Raw genomic sequence first — 15,112 nt, forward strand, 5'->3', positions numbered from 1 at the left:
AACATCGTCTCCTCTGCTATATGTGAAGCTGGAGGTAGGGGAGTTTTCAGGAATGGCAACACTTAGCTAACTAATCCATCAGTGACCTTTTCAGCTTGGCTGCCCAAACACACCAGCAGAGCAGCATTTTATTCTCCTCTGAAACCATCACAGGAGTCATGAGTGGGTACTGTGCATGGAGGAATATTATTATATTTGCAAAAGCCCTTGTGATGTCTAATTCAAATGCAAATGTATGTGTGAAGTGCTGAGGGATGGCAGTGAATGATGGGAGCTCTCAGCTAAGCACTATAGTATAGACATTTTGTCAGCTGTAACATGAAGACAGAGATGCTATGCTACACAAAGTGCTTTGCTTTATGTCTTCTGTAGTTTCACTTCCATTAGATATTCTTACGATGGACATTATGAAAAAGAGTTTACAGTTAAAAAGCATGACCACATGTAATGTAACACCTGCTCTCCTTATACAACGTAGAAGTTAGAGTCTCAGCTGAAAAGGTTCAGCATTAGAGACAACAAGAATCAGATAAAGGTCAGAACCTGGAAGGAAGCTCAGACAGGAGGTTGTGCATGACGTCCAGCATCTCAATTTTTCTGCAGTCACACACCCAGTCCGGAAGGTACTCCAAAAGGTTCCTGTCTCAACACACACACAGTCACACACATAGAAAAACACACACAAACACTCAAACTGAGCAGAGTTGACATTTGGCTTTTTATAGTACAGATGAGGGAACAGTTTGGAAACAGGAGGCAAAATTAATATCCTGCAGGGTCACATAAGAATGCAAATCATCTCGATCTGCATTTTAATAAACATCGTGAGTTCGCACAGTCAGTAAGAGAGGTTGTTGAAAACACGACAGCTTATGTAACCTCTGACATACTGTAACGTTTACTGCGCTTTAAATAGGCGTGCAGCCAGTCATTAAAACATGCATGACAACATTTAGGAGAGTGACATAATATGAATGGGTTGAATTTTTGTTTGTTTGACTTTTCAAATCCCTCGGTTCCTATACAGATGCAGCCTGAAAGTTAAATCTTTTGTACATACATAGCAGACTTTAGGAAGACTAAAATAAATAGAAAGATGCTTCAGGTCACTTCAATCTTGATACTCCAACCTGGTGATTTTCCAAATTATGATTCACTGAGTGTTCGCTCTGGTGTTTGTTTTTTAATTACACAATTCAGTATTAAAATGTATTTACACCTCCATTAAGTACTGTGCATAACTAGATAAACGCACACAGAGATAAAGATGCTGATGCTATTTTTAGACCTGCGAGCCTCTGTTTAAAAATCCGTGAACACAGAGAACATAGACACTCCTTTTTCCAGCCAGAACTCACTGTGATAGGTCCATGTGTGTCAGCTGGTTAGGGACTGGATAGATGTTGACTGTTGTAAGGCCTGGGGGCAGACAAAAGCAGCAATGAGCAGCTAAACATCTGGGCTGTTCATATGTGTGTTTATAAGATGACTGTTTCACAGGGGAGAGGGGCCTGAACATACAGACCAACAGCCAGTGAGGCAATAACAGCAGCTAGTTGACGCTCTATTTGACTTACGGTTGCTGCCGGCATGAAGCATGCGCAGAGTGAAGCCGCTGAGTGTGAGTGTCCCCAGCTGGTTGCGCTGGCAGTGCAGAGTCTCCAGGTTGCAGATGGAGCTCAGGTCTAGCGAGTCCAAGCGATTGTCCCGCAAGTCCAGCTGGGTCACCTGGCTCACTGCCTCCAGATTCTCACTTTTCACACAGCGCAGCCCGTTCAATCTGCATTTAAGAGGCAGCACAAGAGAAGAAATATGCAAAATTGGCTCACTACAGAAATTAATAAAAGTCACTCTGGAAAATGAACTGCACAACACCCTTAGGCCAGAATAGAGCAGTAAGATAGTAATATCCATAAGTAATAGTAATATCCTTGAAAAAATAATCTTGAAGATTTTCATTCAAATAAATGTCTGTTAAGTCACAATCTATCGCCGAATGCGCTAACACAATGGTGATTGAGCCTATGGCCCACTGATGATAGCCTTGGCATTTGCAGTATATAGTATTCTTATGGACTGGGTGTCTGTGGTGACATTCATGGAAAAAAATCACCGGCACCGCCCAGTTAGTGACGTGTTTTCCATCACCCAGCAGTGGCTGGTCTGCCAGAGAGGGTAGGCGGAGCTAAGCGGCTGCTTTTCCGGTCTCTCTATGTGTTGTGAGTAAACAGTAATCTACTATGGCTGAACAAACAAAGAAAAGATCGATGACTACAGATACAACTTCAAAAACAAGTGAGAATCCAAAGAAAAAGAAACAAACTCGACACTCAGATGAAGCAAACACTCTAAAAAGGAAATCGACTGCCAGCGAGGAAAATCAAGAGTTATAACCGGAGCCAACCGTGGACGTCACACAAGCAACACTGTCTGGATAGCTGACAAGTGTGCTCCTGCAATTACCGTTTACTGCCATAGGTGCTGCCAAAGAGAATAAAACTGAGATCTTTAAGATTATATCTTTTAGTGCTAAAACATATTTTAACAAGCACGTGGGAAAAAAACATTATAACACTCTTTTAAGCTAATCATTATAAGAATATAAAAAGGAGGGATGAACACATTTCAGACAACACTCCCTCAGGTGTCAACAGAAATCGAACAATTGTATTTACTTTTTTTCTTGTTTGACCATATCTAGCATCCTACCTTGAAAAAAAAACAAGTGGAAAACAAAGTGCAGAGAAATCTGCATTCACGTCTGCACACTGTCACTGCACTGAGATCCAGGGTCTTCTTGATCCCATCTATACTGTTTATAAACTACGACTCCTCTTTACAAGAGCTGCCAGCCCGCTAATCAAACACAGATGCACCTTGCCCGAATAAATCTTGTCTGCCATTGCCAAACCGCAACTTAACTTCTAAGGTTAAATCATAATCTGGCTTTGTTTAGAGCAGAGGTTGCTGGTTTGATCCTCAGACTGGTAGGAAGGTCAATGAGTAGAGCCTACCATCCCTCGTTAACCACAACACAGAGGTCCCTTTGAGCAAGAGAAGCAGCCCCCAGCTGTTTCTGTGGAGCTGCTGAGAGGCCGACACTTAAGTCCATTTGTAGTTCTAGGCAGAGTCCAGGTGTGAACGTAGATGTGAAAGAGGACAATGCAGGAAAGAACATTTGTGCTCAGCAAACCTGGCATCTATAAATAAATGTTTAATAAAAAGGTGAGGCTGAGAGGAGTGGTGAAGAAAGGAGGAAATAGTGTTTGTGTAAGGATATTTACCTCTCTGTCCATGCCAGAGTAGAGGAAGAACAATAAAGAGAAATTCTAAAAGATAGTTGGCTTTGCAGGAATACTCTCTAGTGCCCTCTTACTCACCGAATGACTGACAGTGTTTGGTGGCGTCTCTTTACATTATACATTGCATTTTTCATATTGATTGCGCAGAGGAAGAAGAGCTGGAAGACACAAAGGAAGTGCACAGTCTGAGAGCTGCTTATCCCCTGGCTGGCCTCTTACCGGAGGTCGATGTTTTTTAGGTGGCTCATTTTGGCCAGAGTACACAGCTCCAGACTCTCCACTCTGTTCCCAGCCATGGCCAGCCTGTCCACTGCACTCAGTCTCTCCAGCACAGCGGGGATGTGAGAGAAGTTGTTGAAGGAGAGCCCGAGGCCGTTGAGCTGGGACAGGCCACCCAGCTCTTCAGGCAGGGAGCTGAGGTGGTTTCCATCTAAAGACAACGTCTGCAGGCTAAAAGACGGAGAGGAGGAAACAGTCATGTTTTAATTTCTTTTACTTCAAAGTAAACTGTCTTTAATGAAACTGGTGTGCTTCTTAAACGGCTTGTCATAATCATGTAGTTTGTAGTAGAAACAGATGTATTTGGATTTGTTTGTTCATGTAAAAATGGGCCTACGTGTTTCTGCACTGTGTGCAGCAACAGGGTATGTACAGTTTATGTGTGTCACTGTGTCACACCTCTGAAGGTTGCCGATCTGCACAGGGACGGTGTGGAGACTATTACAGGAGAGGTTGAGTTCAGTCAGGGTGAGGATCTCACACACACATTCAGGGAACACCCCCAGACGGTTGTGAGACAAGTTCAGGCTCTTCAGCTGAGAAAACCTGCAAAAAGGATAAAACACAATGGGGCACCTTTGAAAAGAATCGACAAAAACAAAAAAATCTCACATTTTCTCGTTGTATTAATCGCATATACTGCAACATTTGCTCGTTTTAATCCACGAAAAAGTCAAAATAAAAGACTGCTACAGCACCGGAGAAAAGCAATAGTCATTGCATTTCTAAAACCAGAGAGCAATCAGAGGCTGCAGTTTAAAGAGAGACCTTTGTTAGTTTTTGTTTGTTGTTGCTTTCATACTGGCAACAGAAGGCAGCTGCTCATGCACTCTGTGAAGCTGAGAAAGAGCAGTGAAAACACATGAAGAATCAATGAGACATCGGCCACCAGCATATTAGCTGACCTGCTACTGCGGTCTATGCACCGTCACGTCTGCAGAGCCATTTGCTTTGTTTCAGGAGAATGCGGAGGACAAGGAATGTGAATAAAAGAAGATATATGGTAAACTAACAGCTGCGGCTGAACGCCGATTGAAGAAATCCAGGGTGAAAACTGTGGAAATTAGATGCTTCAGATTCATTCCACACAAGTTCACTGTGGGAGTTTTTGTGAGTTATTTGTGCTCTGGGCTTGCACCATGTTATTAAGACAGCTTTGAAAGCAGCTGGAAACAGTCAGTCAGGGGCTTGGCAGACAAGAAAGGATAGTGTTCATATGAAAAAGTATTTAAATCCCCAATGCCTTAATATTACCAGGGTATGATTTTACTGGATTCAGATCGGCTGGGCGGAAAGTACACTGTCTGCTCCATTTGATGAAGATAGTTAGAAACTGCTGTCGTCACTTAAGGTCTCACCTAGAGAAATACATCAACTCTGATGTGTGTGATTTCTAACATGTGCCTGACACTGGGCTGAGATGCTGCAGCATGTTGTTGCACAGTCTGAGCTTCCACCTTCTTTTTGTTCCCCCGGGTGCTGTGAGCGGTGGAGGGGGCCACCATGAGTAACAACGCTGCAGAATACAGACGATTTCCTTTTGTCCATGTATCTTCTTACTGTAAATACAACTATCCTAGACTGACGGAGCACCATAATTGTATAGGTGCAAGACACTAAAGTATCATATTAGGACAATAATGTCATCAGGTAATAATATAGTACATATCACAGAGAACAACGCAGCTTGTTTCCAGTGCAGGATTAAATTCTGTCCTGTTTTGTGGATGACACACAGCTGGAACCCACTCTGTTTTCACATATCTGGTATAAATGAGAGGAGAGCATAAGATGTGTGATGAGCAAGATACATTAAATATTTACAGCCTCACAAAAATCATGTCACAGTAAAACACTGAGACAGCTGAGTCGCTGGGATGTTGGTGATTCTAATTGTGGAAGGCTGATGTGAGCAACACACTGAGGTTTGACTGTAGCACACGTTAAGAGTTCAAGAGCTTATGTTTACAATATAAGTGCAGGAAATGCAACATTTAATATGCAGGAGCTGAAAAGGAGATTTGTCATATGATAACGAGACGCTCCACTGAACAAGACTGACCAAAAGTTCCACTTATTAGCGAATGTTTGTGTAGCCTTAAGCTTAAGGATGTGTGATTACCTGGGGAGGTTGAGCAGGCCTCCGGGCCCCTGAAGGCTCATGAAGTTGTGTCGCAGGTTGAGGTGAGTGATATCCTGACTGTAAAATAGATATTCAGGCACTGCTTCTAGGCTGTAGCAGGACAAGTCCACCAGGCTGACAGTCTGAGACACCACCTGTAAATACACACACACCGAACACACACACACACACACACACACACATACACACAAACCCTGAGTTACACAAATAAACTTGAAGTGCTTAAAATTAGATTTTCTGTTTAGCGTGTCTGCATCTTTGATATCACATAATATACATTTGCTAGACGGCCCATAAATTGACTCGATGTGCATGATGACCTGTTAACTCTTACTGAGCTGCCCGTTGCTGCAATAGCATGTCACATTCAAATGTCCATCTTGTAGCACACGTCATGAAGTTATGAGTAAAACTTTTTAAAATAACACTGATCTGTCAAAAGACATTTCTATGACTAAAAGCTTCGTCACTCCTGCTGCTTATTCAACAATAAACTATTAACCATGGTATCCCTACATCTCTACCTTTTATTCTTAAACTAAATGTATTTGACTTATAAGTTCACTTGTGGCAAGTGAAGTGACTAAAACGCAATTTCAAGACAATACAACTTCTTCTTCCTTCTTGCAATCCTAAGAGCATTTGATCAACCAGGTCGGGCGGCAACGTGCTTACAACTCAACCCAAATTTAGGACAGACTCTAACCACAAATACACCCAGCAGCAGGCTGCACTACTTAAAGAGGTTTTAACTTAAGTGAGCTGGGAGAGCGGACAGTGGAAGCAACTATATCGGCCTGAGATTATGCAAGCAGCCAGCTGCCTTGCCAAGACATTACTTCAGACAGACAATGCCCCAGTTTCCAGTTCAATAGTTTGTCTGCCAGGGAAACAGTCATCATGAATTTAGAGATTAACTACTTAACATGAGCCAGTTACAGTCACACCTTAGTAAACATGTGTTATGCATACACCAAATAACCAGTTTATTGGGTTCCCCCTTTTTAAAACTAATGCAGCCTAATCCAACGGCTGTGCAATAAATCCTGCCTCTGGACAGTTCAAACGTTAAGTCTTTGTTGAAACGGTTTAAACGAGGTGATGATTCAACTTAATGGGTTCATTCTGAAGGCTTCACTCTGATGTGCTATTGAATCGTTTTCCACAAGTTAAGATAGAGTATGTCCACAAGGAATGAATGCAAGACACACCTAAAAGCTGCACAACTTACATAGCCTGTGAGATTCTGTGCTGGTCTTAGCATGGTTTGAATCGTGTTCAGCTTTTTCTCACATTTTTCTTGTACACAACACAGCCGCAAAGACCCTCCATCCTCTCAGAGAGGGTTGTTTACGGGCCAACAATCATCGCAGGCTATACCTAGAAGTGCTCATCCAGTCCAGTCTGAGGACAGGCTCCTCCATTAACTACAAGGCTGCACGCTGCGCAGCAACCCAGAAAATGGGACGGCTGCTCAGCAGAGCGTGACATCACGTCACTGCTTTTAGAGATGACAAACACATAACTGCTCATCTTCCACGAAAAACGACTCATCTGCCGGTCCTGTTTAAAAAAGGCAACTCCTCTAATAAAGAGTTATTAGTGGATGTGAGTGTGGGACACAGAGCGAGTAAAAAGGGGTGGAAAGAAAATAGAGCAGTTTTGCTATTTTAGATAATTTGCATAGTAATCAAATATTGTGACAGTAAAAAAAACATGGTGAATCGCTGAAAAGAGACAGCTGAATATAAGCATGATTGGAGAGTTACTGTGGTCCTCTCAGTCCTCGATCAGTGAGTCACTACACATCGATGCAATCTTTCATACAAGCATTAATGCATGAATACATGGAATCAGATCACTTCCTTAGAGCTGAGAAACCACAGCAGTCTACTTTTCTGAGGTTGAATAACAGCTAAGCTTCTTTACTGATGTGTATTTGAGTGCATGTGCCAGCACAGTTTGACATCATATTAAAAATCTTTAAAAACATGTTTACACCACAGCTCAGAAACAGATAATCTGACTGCTTATCGTTTCCTCTCAGTATCTACTCCAGTCAGGTATCATTTGATGGACACATTCAGTCCTGTTAATGCTTAAAATCTCACGATGTCACTGACAGAAACATTAATAAGATGGTGGAGAAGTCAAGCCTCCTCTGTGCAGCTTCTGACTTTATAAAACCTGAGGAGGTTGGGCCTCACACTGGCTTGATGTTCCTGAATAATGAGTTACACAATAACATTATTCACCAAATTAATAACTGCACGCACAATTTAAGCTAATATGTAATCAAGGCTATGCTTTCCCTGCAGTTTATACTAATATATCACCTAAAAATGTTATTGACAGGAGGTCGTTGACGTCTTGTTCTTTTTATAACGCATCTCCACCAAATTCATAGCCAGCGCCAGCAAAATAGGACACACATTGCAAAATTAGAAGACAATTAATTTCCCATAAGAGCTGCTTTTATTGCACATTACATAAGAGAACAAATGACATATTTACACTGCAGTCATGAGTCACTTTCCCCTTGGTTTGAAAAAAGAAACCTTTCTTCTGCAGTGACCGTTGTCTGGCAAACCCTGCATTTTATATGGTGATATGTAGAAATGAGCATTTCCTCTCATTTATAATAATCCGTACTAATGGCTTATTAGCTGTAAAACCGATACTAATAGAACAGGAATATACTTAATACATTCTTACGTCCTGTATTTATACAAATTCTTGTATTCTTGCTAGCACAAATGCACTCTCTGACTCCCTCTCTCTCACGCAAACTCTCTTACAATTTATGCAACGTAGCATTAACATTGGCCTAAATCCACCAAACACCTTCATCAGTCATCATCCCCATAGAAACCTCTCCATAGAAACCTCTTGTCTAAGTCACAGCCTAAACACGGCGCACTAGGCTACTCTAACCCAGTAATCCATACCACCATGGTAGAGAGAGATCCTGGACTTAGCATGAATCTGTAACTAATTGGATTTTCTTCTTTTTTTTTTTTTATCTATTGGCTTTGTCCGTCCATGGCTAATTGTATGCTGGCTCTGCCTCAGAGGAGACTCTCACAGAGACTGTTCAGCTCCAGGAAGAAGCGGCGGCACAATAGCCATTAATTAGGATATTAGAGACAAAGCAAGCAGAGCAGAACAGAAACAATGATTTTTTTGATGAACAGCTGTGACTAGCTGGCGACACTCTCTGAAAGTCACACTGTGTAGCATGACACAAATACAAATATGTGTTTGGGTCATTTAGCATTTTGTTATCACCAGAAGCTTTCATAACAAAAGCTCTGCTGCTGAGGGCCTTTGAAGAAAGAAACTCAACAAGAGAAGTGAAACAAGTTAGTGAATGGAGGTATGCTGTTCAATCAAAACCAGACACTGTAGTGAGTCTGTCTCTGTGGAGCCAATCAGACTCACTCAGAGAGGCCGTTTCTGATTGGACGACTAAACAGGCAGAAGGCAACTGCAGTTCCTACATCTAATCTCTGATTCAAGAACAAGCCCAGAGGGACTAACTGTAAACAAACAAACTGCTGCTGCGAGGAATCGTGGGGGGCACACGTAATCTGTCCTGCACACACAGTAGCACACATCCGTTGCTTACTTTTGATGCCTGTCGATGCCATCGCTGGTAGTCTGCCAGTGTGTCAAAGTTGACAAAGTATGTCTGCGCCTGGGATCCGGCTGAGCTGAACATCAGACAGTGTTGCCTCCGCTTCACCTCCTCCACCTCGATACAAACACAACATACAGATAAGATGAAGAGGAGCACAAAGAGAGAAAACATTGAGGAAAATGATAATTATCAATACCTATATGTCAGTTTAGCAAAGTAATATCAGTACTGTCATATACCGTTGAATGTTTTTACATAATATTTCTAGTGATCATGCTATTAAGTTCAATTTAGCTACTTCTCTTACTGTACTTTAGTGATTCATTTACCTACTATTGCTTAATTCATATTGACATATTGTTGCTTCAATAACTGATGGTAATGTCCGTCTGTATGCAGATGATACTCTATTCTACTGCTGTCCTATTATTATATATTTCATACTATTCAATGACAGCATTTATTTCTAGTTTCATATATAAAAATGTCATTATTATGTAAAAATGTAGAGGCCATCAAACAATTGGTTAGAAGAAACAGGGGGCGGGAGAGGGTCCCTGACTGAGGTCAAACTAGGGCACAAACAACAACACTATCAGAGGCCCTGCTGTGTGGATGGCAGAGATTTTCAAAGCACTTTAGGGTGGTATTCTTTTCACTGTGTGTGCACACAGTGATGTGTACTGTATAAAGAATCTTCACTGTCTATAGCCTTTGAGCTTTGGTATGAGAGATACAAGCAACTATTTTCATGCAAAAAGAAAGGAGGTTGAAGTTTATGTTACTGGATTCTGTGGTTCACCAAATGCAGTCAAATCAGCTGCTGTCACAGTTTGTCTCCCTGTTCTTCCCGACTAGTCAAATTCCAACTTCGCAAACTCCCTTGCCATTCTTTCCACCAGATGCCATCTGACTCTCCCTCCTTTCCCCATCCACACACCTGTTCCCAGTTGTAATCTGCCATCAGTGTCCTGACCTTCCCTGCCTTCTGCTCACCTGTCTTCGCTTCACTAATCAGTCTCTCTCCATTTATTCCAGACTCTTTCCTTGTTTACTGTCCAAATTGAACTTATTACGCTGCCTATCTATCCATACATGCCTGTACATCATCCAATTCACAATCAGTTGCACAAGTCTGCCTGTCGTCCTCTGTGTTGTCTTTACTTGGAAGAAAGCCTGTAAATATTCTGTGATCATACAGTTGAGCTTTATTTTGCACTGTCTGTATAAACAGTGGTACGTCATAAAATAAACTGATAGCACTACAATCAGCTCCGTCCAGCTGTCCGACCCAGCTGTATCGTTGCAGTGTATAAAGTGAAAGGTTAACAATCCATCAGTTTGTCTGACCTCAAAACACTGATCTCTCACCTTTCCCCCCACCAGGGGCAGGATGTGCATCTTCCCCGTCAGGCTGTCTTTGACGGAGGCCACGATTAGACAGGTGCCGCACAGGATGACCTGCCGCTCGGCCCACTTGTGCAGCTGCGACTTGCCCTTCCTGACGCTGAAGACGCCTTTCAGCAGGGTCCGCTCCTGCTGGTCTGCATTCACCGGGCGCTCTGCAGGGACAAGCCCGCACACAGAGGTTAGAGTAGATCCACAGACACTGCTCTAATGCACAAGAACCCCCACTCCTCCTGTGATAAACAATTTCAGCTAATTAAGAGCAAATGTTCTGCAGCTTCATGGGAGGTGTCCAGATAATGAAGTCATACAGATATACACAGGTCAGTATGATATCACCTACAGATTAGTCACCTTAGCTTATTAATTCCAGGAACTGATCTGACATCAGCACTTAAGAGGACACTGCCCTATTATCTCATATAGTGCACATCTGGATGGATATAACTGCATGATGATTGGTGTGATCTTGAGGTAAGTTGAAGACAATTTCGCAATTAAACATGATCGAAAAATCCTGAATTAAAGCTATTGAGTTCTGCTATAACTGGACCCAACCCCGACCCCATACATTGTCTGCAACTGTGGTGTCAGGTCTCCATAGATTCTCCTTGCAAAGGATCCAGGCTCTTGTTATCATGAATAATACCTCCTCTCCTCTCTCTTTACAGATCCGACATGGATCTGTGAAATCAACGTGCCCGTCAACACATTAAAGCTAATGTGAACAGCAGGTAAATTGCGAAGGTGTCCCGTGAATATTGCATGAATATGTATCTACCTCTCTCTCCATAGCTGTCCTAACCTAGCAGAAGCATCAGTCATATTGATGAATGAGTCAGGGCTTTGTCACATCAAACTTCACTCTTTTCAATTAAATTATGCCAACTTGCACAGCAGGCAGCCTTAGCTGGCCGGAGCTGAAGGACGCATCAGACAGCAGCGTCTCTGCCAGGCCTCAAGTACACTCAGGTTAATGGCGGGTCAAATAAGCGAAGAGGAGACACTGCCTCAGCCTCTTGTCCTCTGTTGTTACATTTTCCTCAAACCAACTTATGCTGCCTCCCACTCAGAGGCTCTGGCTGGCAATCTGCTCTATCTCCCTCGTAATGTCTGCTTTGCTCTTTCTCTCCACCTTCACATTTACTTCACAAGGGCATCCAAATGAAATGAAAGGCTGCTCATGTTTTTCTTTGCCAGGGAAACTGATAATGAACAAGCCAAGTGCTTCTGACAACAAATTGGCTGGTGAGGCAGATCAATAGAAGTGACTGCTCCTTGGGCAGAGACAATTAGAGACATGAACTCTTACAGGGTCGGTGAAGGGTAGTATGGAACTATGAGACAGGGTGAAACACCTGGATAAAGGGCTGGATAACGATCCACAATACCTTTTTGTTTACTGACTGTAATGTGACTGAAGCACAAAATATTGATAACTTTCCAGTAGAAAAAGCTGGCACTGAATATTTGCTCAGATTTGTACAGTTCTTTGCTTATTCTTTGATGACACACTGGATTTACGTCATAAATAAGTACTTTTGCCTTTATGGCAAAGTTATGTTATGTTATGTTATACGTTAGAACGTCCTCAGTTTGTAGGGCTCCTTGTGTTTGGACCGTACTTCACATTTTCATTTTGAATAAGTTTGGCTTTTATTCACAGAAAAAAATCAAGAATCATTCTGTTATTGGCTACTAAAACTCAAATCAAGATCAAATAATACACAGCTCTACTCTACAACTACAAGGAAACGTGTTTACACGTGTTTAAATAAGACCAGGAATTATATCATGGACTGTCTCTTAAACCCATGCGAGGAATCCAAACACAAACCCCATCTCAGAGTGTTGTTGAGAGAGATTCAGCACATGACAAGCTGTATGTCCCTTTGGTTATACCTTATTGGACTATTTGTAATAGTAGTTTACTGTCATCAGCATCAAAGGGTTCAGGGTTGCGAGAGATAGCTAAAGGAATAAGTCAGAATTGACCAAATATGAGATATTTATTAAAAGAATTAATTAAACACTCACCCATTGCAATTCCCAAATCATTAAACTCTCCATCAAGGACCCACTCGCAACAAACTGACGCAGGTTGACAGGATGCGCTCACCGTCTTCACAGTATATCACCCCAAACAAGCACCATCACACTTAGCTTTGATATTCTGTCAAAAGGCTACCTTCTTAAGAGCACTACCTGCAGGATACCAACACACAGTCTGGTCTGGATTATCAATAATCTGAACATCGGTACTGCATGCTTGCATGGTTTAGTCGAAGGAAGGAAGTCCATGAATTTAACATCATTATCTTCAAGCTACTTGCTTGTGCTTCTGTGTTAGAACTACAGCACCACAGACACAAACATAGAGCTCACTTGAAGGACCAAAATGATGAGTATAGAGCTGAAATGATAAGTGGATACATTTATTATTGTTAGCTATGTTGATAGTCGGTGAATTGGCTGCTCCCGCTCCTGAAATCTGAGATTTTTCAGTTTTCCTCAGCTTTATATTAATGTAGACTTTTAAACAAATACTGATCAATTAATTTGAAACCTCTGTAGGATTAATTGAATATGAAAAACATAATTAGTTGCAGCCCTACAAAGGATACTAAATATAAGGAGATATCACTGTAACTAGATATCAAAGTTATTTCCAGGTCCAAATTGCAGTTGCAAAACAACCTTCAAAACAACAAGGTCTACCTAAGTGTCATATTCAACATACTGTGAGGAGTTGTTACTGGTTATGAAGGAATCAATGTATTACTGATGCCTGTATATGAGCTACAACAGCAAAAAAGAACACCAGCTAGACTACTGACTATTTCTACATGGTTGTTATTTAATGCCTGTCACCACAGCTATCAGTTTGGATTTTTAATGTATATTATCACACACTGTATAAAGAGTAATTTGAATATAAACAAGTATGTCAACAAGTCTTGTGATATTGGATATGGATGTACACACAAAAGGTGCACAAACGCTGCGTGAGTGTACAGACATCCACAAATACACGCCATATTGCTTTTAACACTTCCATATCAATACAAGCACTCATCTGAAAATCATTGGCCTATTTACGCAATATCAAACAACTCCCAGCCATAAAGAGCCAACTCCTAAAACAAACATGATATCCCTTAAGGTCTGTGGGGCCATTAGTTGCTAAGGAAACAGGTTGTTCACAAAATCAAAGTCCAATCTGAGAGAGTAAACCTGCATACTGTCTCCATCAACACCTCGGCAGAAAGCCGGACTTCAATCCCCTCACACGGATGACAGATAGCGTTGTCTGTTCCCTGGGGTTCCACAGGGGTTTGGAGACATTCACGGGGATGTTGGGTAACACTGTTTTCTGTTGCAGGATGTTTTTGTGTCCAAGCTAAGTGAGTCTGGAGTAGCGGGGCCACAGTGAGGCCACTGCTAAACTAGTCATCAAGCTGCCAAAGAACAGGGTCAGTGTGACAAGTGACAGTTCAGAGACATTGGACTGTACCGTTCCTTATCTCTCCTCCGTTCATCTTAGGTGTGTCTGAGAACTCAGTGAGCATCAGGTGACATGCCACAACAGGTCAAACTCTGCTCCATTATCACAGAGGAATAAAAAAGGGGTTAACATGTGATCTTTGTTTTTTTTTTATAGTTGGCCAGACAAAACATTTCATGGCCTTACCTTGACTTTTACTTATCTGATTTCTAATTGATTACCTCCTGGTCTTGGCCCTGGGGTTGTTTGTACTATTTGAATCTGTTTTTAATCACTAACTGAGTGATTGCAATGCAACTGTTGAGGCACTCAGTTGAACACAATACTCCCTGTATCCCAGAGCTTTTTTGTCTTGCTCAAGATTGCATAGATTGCGTTAGCATGCAGTAGGGGGTCAGTGGAGGCGGAAACACAGTCTGATTTGACTCAGAACAGCAAGCTCTTTTTGGCAGCAAATTCAAATTCAACCCACCACCCAGATGCCTCCTCCTGGTGGTCCTTGTTTACCTCTAGTTATAAAAAAAACTCTTTCTTTAAACTCTGGCTGCAAATTCAATTCTGCTATCGACTACAGCAAGGCTGAGCTGTGCAGAGAACAGATGAAAGATGTACAGCCGAATGCTGCTTTTGAATACAGATGACAATAAAACAGACCATTAAACTGACTGGTGGCTATTTCTCAGAAGCAGTAAGCCATCTGATTGGAAAACTGACCATGAGACTCGGAGGGAGTCAACAGGTTTCAAATGAAAAAGAGGAAATCCTCGGGAGAAAGAGAGCTCCATCACAGATACAGCATATTACAAGGAGGAGCTGACAGGAAACCACAGAGAGCC

The 15,112-nt window shown here is 42.0% G+C and overlaps 1 protein-coding gene across 1 annotated transcript in view; it reads right to left on the reverse strand.

Moving 5' to 3' along the window:
- Positions 1–15,112, reverse strand: part of phlpp2 (PH domain and leucine rich repeat protein phosphatase 2) — a 29,348-nt gene that overhangs the window by 4,640 nt on the left and 9,596 nt on the right. The window contains exons 3-10 of the mRNA XM_069660323.1: positions 10,736–10,926; positions 9,353–9,478; positions 5,704–5,858; positions 3,981–4,127; positions 3,522–3,752; positions 1,578–1,780; positions 1,359–1,419; positions 544–639 (exon numbers count right to left, since the gene is read on the reverse strand). Coding sequence (XP_069516424.1) covers positions 544–639; positions 1,359–1,419; positions 1,578–1,780; positions 3,522–3,752; positions 3,981–4,127; positions 5,704–5,858; positions 9,353–9,478; positions 10,736–10,926 — 1,210 coding nt within the window. The remainder of the gene's footprint in view (positions 1–543; positions 640–1,358; positions 1,420–1,577; positions 1,781–3,521; positions 3,753–3,980; positions 4,128–5,703; positions 5,859–9,352; positions 9,479–10,735; positions 10,927–15,112) is intronic.

This window comes from Semicossyphus pulcher, unplaced genomic scaffold (genome assembly GCF_022749685.1).
Source record: "Semicossyphus pulcher isolate SPU_LCO1_2020_fin unplaced genomic scaffold, fSemPul1.0.p SCAF_1, whole genome shotgun sequence".
NCBI classification, from domain to species: Eukaryota; Metazoa; Chordata; class Actinopteri; order Labriformes; family Labridae; genus Semicossyphus; species Semicossyphus pulcher.